Source organism: Pocillopora verrucosa, chromosome 10, assembly GCF_036669915.1.
Source record: "Pocillopora verrucosa isolate sample1 chromosome 10, ASM3666991v2, whole genome shotgun sequence".
Classification (NCBI taxonomy): domain Eukaryota; kingdom Metazoa; phylum Cnidaria; class Anthozoa; order Scleractinia; family Pocilloporidae; genus Pocillopora; species Pocillopora verrucosa.
Genome location: NC_089321.1, coordinates 3,186,271 through 3,197,942, shown reverse-complemented (window position 1 = coordinate 3,197,942; position 11,672 = coordinate 3,186,271). Strand labels below are relative to the sequence as shown.

The window sequence follows — 11,672 nt, the reverse complement described above, 5'->3', positions numbered from 1 at the left end:
TGAAAATTAATTGTGATTGTATTCCTTTATGGGAACAAAGAACCTACTACAGTTTACCCCGCTACCAACAACTGATTTCGTAGTTCAGTTGACAGTGGCGTCCACTTTTTCAGCCTTCTTGTCTTTCTTTATGATTGGAACTTACTTGCGAGGATCATACCTCTACTTGATTAAAAGTTGTGCCGATAGTTTGCCTTTTACATTGGAAGGTCCTCACAACGATATCATTTTACGAGCACGTAGCAGACAGCACTTCAGAAATCACCGTGATGTCGCAACAAAATCCCTTATCAAGAATTTCTCATGAACCATGTGTTAGCGCTCAGCGTCAGTTGCGGACTCAATCTTTCTTCTTGACGAAAGCTTTCTCTTCTTCACTTCAATTAGCCACTCCGAATTGTTCGCAGTAACCCCAGTTAATGCCAGTCAGCTCTGGTAACCGATATGTTGACAGATCTTGAGAATGACCAACTTCGGAAGGTCACATCATTCAGCTGGGTTAAAAGCCTCTCACAATTTTCCATAAGCGGCCAGCTCTAATTACAGACTTGTTTAATCCCTAGGAGTTTCCGCTTGAGTCTTCTTACTCACTCTCGTAACTGCTTCCTCAAGTTACGGTAGCTTCTTCTTCCTTTTCTTTTTTAGCCGAGGTGTCCTCTTGATTCAGTCTCCGGGTGACTGAAAGACAAATATGGAAATTTCTCCTTGATCAGGAACTGAATTCTCTTAATCCACGACATTTGAAATTGGTCGGAACAGGTAGAGAGAGTATCTCTATTTCACCACCAGTTTTATGGTACCCGAATAAGATAAATAGACGAACTACTTACACCTTGCTGGTTTGTTAAATATTAAAAGGTTGACTTTTGAAACAAAGCTGAATAAGACTGGAAATATAGTTTCATCTGATATCTCAAAAGAAAGTTCTGAAAAAGCTTTTAAGGATTCTGTGGTAACGGGAGTGAATTTGGAACAAAGTAAGTGCGTAATGTCTAACCTTAAAAACTATATATTTTGACTACGTACAAGAGGAGATGTAGTTCGTAAGGGATATTTCTACGCATGCATTGGTGTTATGAATAAACATCAGCACGCTTATTCTGTTCATTCATTTTTTCCATATGGTAAATATCTTTTACCATTTCTGTGAAGTTTTTGTCCTTTTCTTTTAGTCTTTGCATAATCTAGCTATAGGCCATATCTATAAATACTTCCTTCCTGAAACGAATGCCACACATCAGAAGAAGAAATTCCTCTCCCTTTAGTTTTACGTAACACCTTAACTACATCTGTGAGGTGGAACTAGAGCTTCCCTACAAAGGCTTTGGTTGACTAAAGAGTTAGATAACCGATTATATCATGCTTTTACTCCTTAGAATTATTTTCATAACCTATCACGTAGGTAGTCATATCTAGAATGTTATGACTCCTTCTTAATCATAATAATATTTCCCTTCTTTGGTAAATGGGGAAAGATACTTAAAGCCAAACACAGGAAATACAAGATTTCTAAAGAAATAAACAAAAACTAACTCAATGCCATTCGTATCCTCGCTTCCTAGAGCAACCAGCAACGCATGGATGGGAAATACTGGTCCTTCCTTCTTAGTTTTGGAATATGTTTGATGATATGTGCATCTGTTACTGGTCGTCTGGCGCTGAAAAAGGGTTAGACTATCACACTGACTTCTTAACATTTTCAGGCTCAAGATCTCATCAATAATTCTCCTTACTGACTTCCATACAATTCTTATAATGTTAGTTCGGAGAACTTGGTATTGGATCGACTGATAATCCCTTTAATGAATTTTTTTCTTCTTTGTTCTCATCACTTGTCTGCATGATATTGTAAAGAGAAATTGTATCTTGGTCACTCGTGGGAGTTAAATGATTTAATTTAATTATAATCAGTCAACAACAAATCGTTTCACGTTTTATATTTACAATTAAAACGGTTATATCACATCTTAGGGAAACGTTTCAAGATAGCTTAATATGCGGGTCAACCTAACATTACTAATCGATTTTTGACATACAAGACCGACTTTGTTTCAGTGAACACCAAGAGGGAACTTTGTTACTATAGAATAGTAATGATCATTTTTGCTGAAATTCCGCCTTGTAAGGCTTGAATGCATTTGCAGTTGGGCTCCTTATAGCTCCTGGTTTCCATATAATAGCCCAGATCACCTCCATCATGCCAGTTTTTAAAACATTAGGAATTATGTGATTGATCGTATGGAAACCGCGGCTGAAGCCCAACTCAGATATATGCTAATATGACCAGCAAAAAAACTTCAATTGCTGTTCCTATTATTCTCCATACGTTATTCTTGGAACCTAAATCTTCCTTGCCTGATTACAAGTCATTACTTTTATTCCAGATATCAGAAGAAACGCCTCTCCTTGTGGCTCCGATTGCCCTTCGTACTGTTTTCCTGAATGCTTGCCCGATTGTTGTAACTTCTTCCAGTACTACACACCTGCACCACCTCCACCCCCTCCTCCACCTCAGCCCGGACCCCCCGGGCCTGATGGTCCAGTTGGTCCTAGTGGACCACCGGGGCCGGATGGACCAAAGGGAATACCCGGACCACCCGGTCCTCCGGGGCCTCCTGGATTCCCGGGAGCTCCAGGTAGTCCGGCTGGCTCTCCAGGTAAGTTGAAGTTGCGGCGATCTTGAAAGAAATTATCACAGTAAATTGAGAAAGGTTTTTGGAAGCTTGTGGAAAACGAGCAAACATAAAAATGTAAACAACATGACATACAAATCAATGAACAAAAACGAAATCAAAATTCAACTACTTAAAATTAGTGCTGATAATACATTTGGGGTCCATTACATTAGTAAATTAACGGTTTCGACACTCTTTGTCAGCGAAAGTGTCTAATGTCAGTGCCACGCTCCTGTTACTAATCGGTGACTTAATTTGAAAAACTCGTATTTAGTCTTGGTAAAGAGCTAAGGATGATCTGTCATGGCATTATGAACTAATACAAGCTCTTGCTCTATACATTCAAAGGAACACCGGGACCCTCTGGAAATCCAGGACAACCTGGAAGTTTGGGAGAACCTGGCGATATGGGTCCTATTGGCCCCCCTGGGCCCCCGGGTCCGCCAGCTGCCCCTGGCCCTTCAGGTAATCCTTCTTCTTTAGCATTTGTACTTTTGCCTTTTGTTCGACATTCGATCAAGCTAACTGTTATCCAAGGTCAGTTTGATCAGCTTATTTGGCAGGGTTTTTGAGCAAACATTGTAAACAATGTACGTATCAAAATTCTGCACAATCAGTTGAAAAAAAAGTTTTTGTCGAGTTGTTGATCCAGATATTTTATAGGTTAGTAAAAATGTCCTCTTCTGTTTGTTTGTTTGTTTGTTTTTTTTCAATTTGTTTTTGTACACTTCGAATGAACTAAGTGTTGGGCAATTTTGGTCTGAAATCATACTCATGGTTTCCAATCAAACTCGCGCTGCGCGCTCGTTCTATTTTGAAATCACTCGTATGATCTCAGACCAAATTGCACTTCACTCAGTTCAATCACCGACATTTCCTTAAGCAAAGAACTCTTTAACAAAGCCAAACCACACTACGAAAGTGCACTTAAACAAAGTGGACACGACGAAGAATTAATCTACATTGAACGCAAGAAACCTGTAACTCACACCGTACAGAACAGCCGCAAGAACAGACAAAGAAACATAATTTGGTTTAATCCGCCCTACAGCATGAACGTACAAACAAACATCGGCAGAGAGTTTCTGAACCTCGTCAGTAAACATTTTCCGAAAAACCACCGGTACAGCAAAATTTTCAACAAAAACAACATGAAAGTTAGTTATAGCTGCACAGACAACCTACAAACCATAATTAAGAAACACAACAGAAAAATCCTCGCGACAAACAAGACACCCTCCACGGAAAACAAATGCAACTGCAGCAAAAAAACGACTGCCCTCTGAAAAACAACTGCCTCACTTCAAGCGTCGTCTACAACGCCAACGTAACAACAGAAAGTGACACAACCGGAAAGAATTACATTGGACTAACTGAAGGAACTTTTAAACAACGTTACACGCAACACAAACTTTCTTTTCGGAACAGAAACAATTCAAACAGCACGGAACTATCAAAGCATATCTGGACACTCAAAGACAACAACACCAATTTTACAATTAACTGGAGTATTTTAGCGACCGCCCCGGCCTACAGCAACAAAAACAAGCGGTGCCACTTGTGCCTCACACAAAAACTTTATTTAGTTAGAGCTAAGAAGCCGTCTTTATTAAACAAAAGAACAGAACTCATTTCTAAATGCCGCCACGAGAAAAAATTTTTTTTTACCAAATTTCACATGCCGCCAACAATAGCTCTATAGAATCTTTATTTCACATGTAGATCAGATCATCACATTTGTGAATTAATTAGCTACTTATCTAATTTGTATATAAGGAGGTATGTTCTTCACTGAATAAAGTTCTGTCTGACGAGCGCTTAGGCGCGAAACTCAGAGTAACAGAGAATCGATGCGTCCTCTTTGATTCTTTCACTTATATATTCTCCGCTCTGCTACCAAAGCACTGAGCACTTTATGCCAAGGTAGACTCTACCCCCACATTTATATATATATAGATATATATATTTTTTCCCCATTCAATCAGGACCAAAAGGACCAAATGGTGATAATGGACCTGCGGGAGCAATGGGGCATCCAGGGGAAATGGGAGATCCGGGCTTGGCAGGACCACCTGGTCCCCCTGGACCACCCGGACTTCCAGGAATTCCAGCCACCTCTCCTCCTCCAACATGTCCTGAGATTTGTGAGACAATCTGTGTAAGTACATGCCCAAGCGACTGTTGTTCAAGAGCTGGTGTACCAGGTGCAGATGGTGAGTTGGTCGATGGTCGGTTGTATTATAATTTCGTACCTAAAAATAAATGTAGTGTTTCATTGCCGCGATCCATCTCCTAAAGAGAGGTGAAACGAATAGGGAAAATGCTCAAAACGCTGATTTTGTTAGGTTCTTTAAAAACCTTAAGAGAGGATGTCAGCATCCATCGAACAAATTTGAAATATTGTGGCAAGTCGCCCAAAATTCGTTTTCTCTCCTACTTTCATATTTTGTAGCCCAATATGTTCTAATAATTGTGGTGTAGTTTTTTTGTCAAAATATATTTCAGTTTTCAAGAAATGACTTTTCGTTCGACCGCTCAAATATGCAAATTCACCGTGAATATTAACCGAGTTGTGTGACCTCATGTAACGATTCCACTCGACCTCCGGCATATCTGTCAACGTAATACTTTGTTTTATCATCTAAACTTAATCTCCTGTCTCTATTGAAGCTGGCAAAGAGATATTTATTTTTTGGCGAATATTTTTGTCCGACATACTTTTCCTGTGGCGAAAAGTAGCATCAAAACAAAGACAGTTTTAACAATGACCGATATGACACAATCTACTGAGCTTCAAGCTTTTAAAAGACAAAAGGATGCTTATAAAGTTACCGTAAAATTTCCTAGTGTATTTGTATTGTTCTATCTTGAGACGAACTCAAAGTCCTCCAAAATTTACTTGTTAGTGACTGTGAAATATACATGGTGTGCCTACTTGTCGCTACCGTTAACTGGCACAAATCGCTACAATTTGCAAAAAAATCTAACGTAGCACTCTTACCTTGTTTAATAATACCATGAAATTGCGATAGGTCATGTGGGAGCCATGAGAAGTCCAGGGGACCCAGGAGCAGCTGGGGAACCCGGAGCTTCCGGTCTCCCTGGAGCACCAGCCACAGTAACATCTTACGAAGCCACAGGTGGTACACCAGGTCAGGCAGGTAAGAACTTTAGCCTCTTGAAATAGAATTCAGTACTTAATCATGATAATGTTGACGATAACGACAGTGACTGAGGAAAAGTCGACAACAATACAATGAAAAGGACACTATCGATGACGATAGTGATGAATCGAAAACTATTCCTGTCTTTTGTAATAGAAGACGCATCATAAGGGCAGGTCGTGAAACAAACTCTTGTTTACGTTTATTTGTGTTGCCTCAGAGCAAAAGTTTTTTCCAGAAACCATGTAATATTCACCTTGGTCACAAGCCTACCCATTTAAAAAATCTCTTTTCAAATGTGTTCCAGGTTTTTATTATGGACGCCGACACTTTAAGAACAGCTAAGTAATTCGGCAGCACATTCTTACCTAAAAAACAAGGTTCATAAACAGCCTGTGGGCGCCCCTGATATTGCTGAAAATTTTCAGGATGCCCTTTTGATGAATTTCAAATTCTTCAAGCAGTTCGCCAATAAGTAAATAGCGGACGAGTTGCTGGACGAGATTCAAAATGGAGGCGTCGATAGTCGATATGTAGCTCTTCGCAACCTCAAAATGCAGTTGTAGCCATAATTTCATGCACATTTTGTTATATGGAGATGAAAAAGATGTTGTGTCGTTACGCGCACTGCCCCCTTAAACCACTCTTTTCAAATATTTTAAACTTTGGGGCGATGGAAATGAGACGAGTTGTTTGTTCGTGAAAGATGAAAGTCTACAAGGTCAAAGGTCAAACTGACAACGACCGTAGCTCATACCTGAACTTTCCCTCCGAACTAGGTGTTCAAGGACCACAAGGCCCACAAGGAGCAAGCGGAGCCATGGGGGCTATGGGAAGTCCGGGAGATCCAGGGGAAGCTGGGGCAGCCGGACTTCCGGGTCCTCCGGGTCCACCGGGTCTACCTGGGGTACCAGCGGGAACTTCCACAAATGACAATGCCTCAACGGGTGTGCCAGGTCCTGCAGGTCAGAGGTTGAATAAAATCTTAAGTGACTTGAAAGAGAGTAACCACTACGTTCTGAAATATTTTCTCTAGTTCCAGTTATTCTAGAATTTTTAAAATACTAATTTATTTTCCCTAATTTATGTTATTACCTTTAGGATCTCAAGGACCTCAGGGTCCTCAAGGGGCAATCGGGGCCATGGGAGCTAGGGGAAAACAGGGAGATCCCGGTGCTGCCGGACAAGCAGGACCTCCGGGTCCACCAGGGCCTCCAGGTCCCCCCGCTGGGGCACAACCATCAACACCTGCAGCCTATGGTACACCAACAGGTACACCCGGTCAACCTGGTAAGGAAGTTTGAATTACATAAGAATGATTTCAAGAGATTTCCTGATTGGCCATACAAGTTTTATATTGGTTTTCTTTTTCTTTTTTAACCCATGGTTAAACAGGTTTATGATATTAATTACGATCTATCATTAACAATTAAAACTTTTTATAGGACTTCAGGGGCCCCAAGGTCCTCAAGGGACTATGGGGGCCATGGGAGCTAGGGGAAAACAGGGAGATCCCGGTGCTGCCGGACAAGCAGGACCTTCGGGTCCACCAGGACCACCAGGTCCCCCCGCTGGGGCACAAGCGTCGACTACAGCAGCTTATAGTACACCAGCTGGTACACCAGGCCAACCTGGTAAAAACGTTTGAACTACATAGGAATCATTTCAAGCGATATCCTGATTGCCTAATATATGTGTCATGTTGGTTTTTTCTTTTTCAACTCATGTTAAAATAGGTTTATGATATCAATTGCGGAATATTATTAACAATAAACACTTCCATTAGGACTTCAGGGGCCCCAAGGTCCACAAGGGGCAATGGGGGCCATGGGAGCTAGGGGAAAACAGGGAGATCCCGGTGCTGCCGGACAAGCAGGGACTCCGGGTCCACCAGGACCACCAGGTCCCCCCGCTGGGGCACAAGTGTCGACGCCTGCAGCTTATGGTGCACCAACAGGTACAACAGGCCAACCTGGTAAGAACGTTTGAACTACATAAGAATTATTTCAAGCAATATCCTGATTGCCTAATATATGTGTCATGTTGGTTTTTTTCTTTTTCAACTCATGTTAAAATAGGTTTATGATATCAATTGCAGTATATTATTAACAATAAAAACTTCCATTAGGAATTCAGGGGCCCCAAGGTCCTCAAGGGGCAATGGGGGCCGTGGGAGCTAGGGGAAAACAGGGAGATCCCGGTGCTGCCGGACAAGCAGGACCTCCGGGTCCACCTGGGCCACCAGGTCCCCCCGCTGGGGCACAAGCGTCGACGCCTGCAGCTTATGGTGCACCAACAGGTACACCAGGCCAACCTGGTAAGAAAGGTTATCTTCTATCAAAATTGGTTGAAAGACTTGCGAATTGTGTGTTTAGTGTTCCTAATTAAAAGTTCAATTTGAAAATGATTTACCACGTCATTTAACCTAATAGTGACACTCAAAAACTAATAATCAGCATGATTGTGAGAGAAGCACTTTAATTATTTCATACGTAAAAAGTGACATCAAAAATAATTAAAAAACAAAAACAAGTATCTTGTAATCCGTCGTGGAAAATGTCACAGGCCATCCCCATTTCTATCCCTGGAAATTGAGCGCAACTTCTAATCTGCTATCTGAGAATCACTAAGTCGTTGAAAGATTTTGCTGAAAAAACAGCTCTGGATTTATGGATTTTTAATGTTTCTCACGGCATCATTTTAACATAATCAACCATACTTCTGACAGGTCTACAGGGACCATCAGGGCCCCAGGGAGCGATGGGAGCCATGGGAGACCCTGGAGCCGCCGGACAATCAGGACCTCCAGGCCCACCAGGCCCTCCTGAGGTACCAGCGGCTACACCTGCAGTTTATAGTGCCCCAGCTGGTGCACAAGGACCGACAGGTTAGACTCGAAACACGACTTCTGGAAATTCATGGAGCACACTGATACGGATCAAACCAAAAGACAGAATTCCGGATAATGAGATTTTCGATCGAGAGTTGAACGAAAAGAACCCGTGGTAAACGGCTTCAAACATGCCGAAACTGGTTTAAGAGTTTGAGTTATCTTTGAGTTATCTTAAGACCAATCTGAAAGAATTACAATCAGAACTGTAGAAATTTCATTTTCACTTACTTTCGACATTCAGTAAACCCCAAAGTGTAGTCTCTCTTGAGACGTTTTGACTTCAAAGTTAGTCAACTTAAGCATTTTTCCTTTACAAATATGATGACCAATAGCCAACTCATGATTGGCTCGCTCCGCAAGGAAGCGATTTTGCTTCCACGAGAAGTCCCTTTTTTCCGCAACATACGTTTCTGAAAAGTATATTGGTCATAAGGATGTTTAAAAAGGTCATACCTACTTAGTATGGTGAACTAGCGCACAACTAAAAATGAATAAATTATTTAAAAATAAACAAAAGTTGATCATTTTCAAAATGCTTTGTTTTCCAGGACTCCAAGGACCTAAGGGCCCCCAAGGTACCATGGGAACTCCCGGGACGATGGGACAGCCAGGGGACCCAGGAGCCGCTGGACCTCCAGGACCCCCAGGGCCACCCGGGCCTCCAGGAGTACCGGCGGCGGATGTTGCACCCGTTTGCCCGGCGATTTGTGATAAATTATGTGTTGGTATTTGTCCTACAAATAATTGTTGCAAAAAGTCAAAAATCCCAATCAAGAAGGTGCAGATTTTAAACAAAGGAAGCATCATACCCGTAAAAGCTGCAAGCGCTACTCAAGGAAAGGAAGGCGTGCAAGGGGAGAAGACTCAGAGAGGAAGACTGATTCAAGGAAAAAACCCTAGTCAGAATATCAAAAGAAGCAAAATAAGGCACAAAAATAGTATCTAGAATCAATATAGTTGTGCGAAGATTCTCATAATATTGAACAATCTTGAAATTGTCTCAAATGTATTGTACATTTAATACTTTATTACATACCCCTACTATTTAACTGAAAACTACTTCAATAAATATGTAGAAACATACAATCATCTTATCTCCTTCATGTTTAAAACCATGCTTCTCCGACAAGTTAAGTCAGCGTTACTGGCGGTTTTGAGTGTTCTTAAAAACGAAGCCGGAGCGCCTAAACCGCTAGGGGAACCGTCTCCCGCTTCGATCTTCTCGCGGCTTTACTCCTTATCAGTTTAAGTGCACGTATACAAACGCTGGTACGAAAGCTCTGGCAAGGCCTTTTTTTTTATTGATAGAGGCGAGATATTGGCTTGCTTTTCGAAAATGTGGTTTCCTATATTTGGGTAGGATAAATGTGGGTTTGCTTCCTTTTTTACAGTCACATGACCTAACTTTTCTTATCGTGGCTTGAAGTATTGTGCAATTGATTGTAAAGACCTCTCAACTCGTTACCAAACTTCCACTACCTTGTCAATGAACACATACAAGACTAATAAGTTTTTAGCTCTGAAGCCCAATGATAACGCATGAATCTTTGTTACGTTAGTCCTTGGAGACCAAATATTTAATATTTGAAATTCCAAGGGTGTAATTGTTACCTCTAGACAACATATTTATTTCAATATTTTCTTATAAATTATTTTTTAATAAAAAATGATGGGCGTCGTTTCGTAGCTGAAAGCTTACTTCTGCGTTTTTTGAATAAACAACGGCCATCAGTATTATCATTTGTTGTACTTATAAGGGCTAGGTTATAATTACAGTCATTAAGTACACCTAAGCACATTGTCCTATTAACAGCTAGGTACTTATATTGATACAGCCTTCCCATTCTTGTCTCGTCAAACAGAATATTGCCATCAGAAACACTGTCGCAGCGCCCTTCCTGCGAACGCAATGTAAACAAATAAACATATCGACATATAACCATATTCCTATGCATTACGGGGCAAATCACTATTGTTAGTGTAATTTGACACAGGAAAACTCAATTGAGCCGGGAAGTTCCTTTGAAGCTAGTAATGTAAAGATTACAGATAACACTCACTCCATACAAATAAACAACGTCTTATGTGTCTGACGCTTTTCCTAGAATATTTATACTTAAAACATGGTCACAAAATATCATTTACACAAGCGACTGAAAATCTAGTTAATAACCTCGTATGGATGGACACTGTCTCAAATGACTGACGCTTTCTTAAAAGTATTTAGTCTGCAAGCATGGTCACAAAATTTCGTTCGAATAAATACTGACGTCATTTCGTCAGTGTCTCTAAGGGTGATGTGCAATCAGCTAGAAACACCCTATATTGTAATCATGAAGCACTAGAGTTAATATTCGGACTTTCTAAATTCAGTAAATAAATATCATTGATTAAAATTATTTGACAAAAGATTTTTTTTCATTATATGCTTATCAGTTTTTTAGTGAATTCATTTTAAATTACGATCCTCTCAAAGCTATACTCACCTCAAAAGTGACCATGGCGTTTTTCACCACTTTTAATGTATATGTAATGTTTTGGTTATGAATGAACTGGATACAGATTTTCCCTCCTTTTTGAAACAACTCAAATCCTACCGCGAAATGAAAAACACACTTGTCAGCGAAAAAAATATGAAATAACAGCATTCAATACTCTAAGATTTTCAAGGAAAGTGCATTTCGAGACATTTGCATTCAGTTTTAGTAATCAAGTTTGTTGTGAAACTAGAATTAAGCCCCAAAATTGCTATGTCATAAGTGGCGCGACTTGCAAATTGAAATGCGAATTGCTCTATTTGAAAACTTTCAATATTTGAATTATCTACTCAAAAATATGGCAGCTAAGCAAGCCTTCAAGAAAATTTTGGTTTATAGAAAAAAATATAGAACTTGAGGCTATAACGAGTGATAACTTTGAAGCCATACCCTTTCACTGCTT

At 40.5% G+C, this 11,672-nt stretch overlaps 1 protein-coding gene across 3 annotated transcripts; it reads left to right on the top strand.

Moving 5' to 3' along the window:
- Window positions 1-864: 864 nt before the first annotated feature.
- LOC131782118 (collagen alpha-1(I) chain) lies at window positions 865-9,765 on the top strand. 3 transcript variants are annotated; one of them, XM_066173226.1, is made up of 13 exons: window positions 865-977; window positions 1,563-1,668; window positions 2,385-2,657; window positions 3,024-3,140; window positions 4,661-4,888; window positions 5,708-5,836; window positions 6,619-6,804; window positions 6,941-7,129; window positions 7,285-7,473; window positions 7,626-7,796; window positions 7,968-8,156; window positions 8,568-8,726; window positions 9,281-9,765. In XM_066173226.1, the coding sequence occupies exons 2-13, from the start codon at window positions 1,578-1,580 to the stop codon at window positions 9,676-9,678; spliced, it is 2,319 nt and encodes a 772-aa protein (XP_066029323.1). In that variant the 5' UTR covers window positions 865-977; window positions 1,563-1,577; the 3' UTR covers window positions 9,679-9,765. The 3 variants fall into 3 exon arrangements, with proteins under 3 accessions (XP_066029323.1, XP_066029322.1, XP_066029324.1); XM_066173225.1 differs by having other exon boundaries at window positions 7,626-7,814; XM_066173227.1 differs by lacking the exon at window positions 7,285-7,473 and having other exon boundaries at window positions 7,626-7,814.
- The last annotated feature ends 1,907 nt before the right edge of the window (window positions 9,766-11,672 follow it).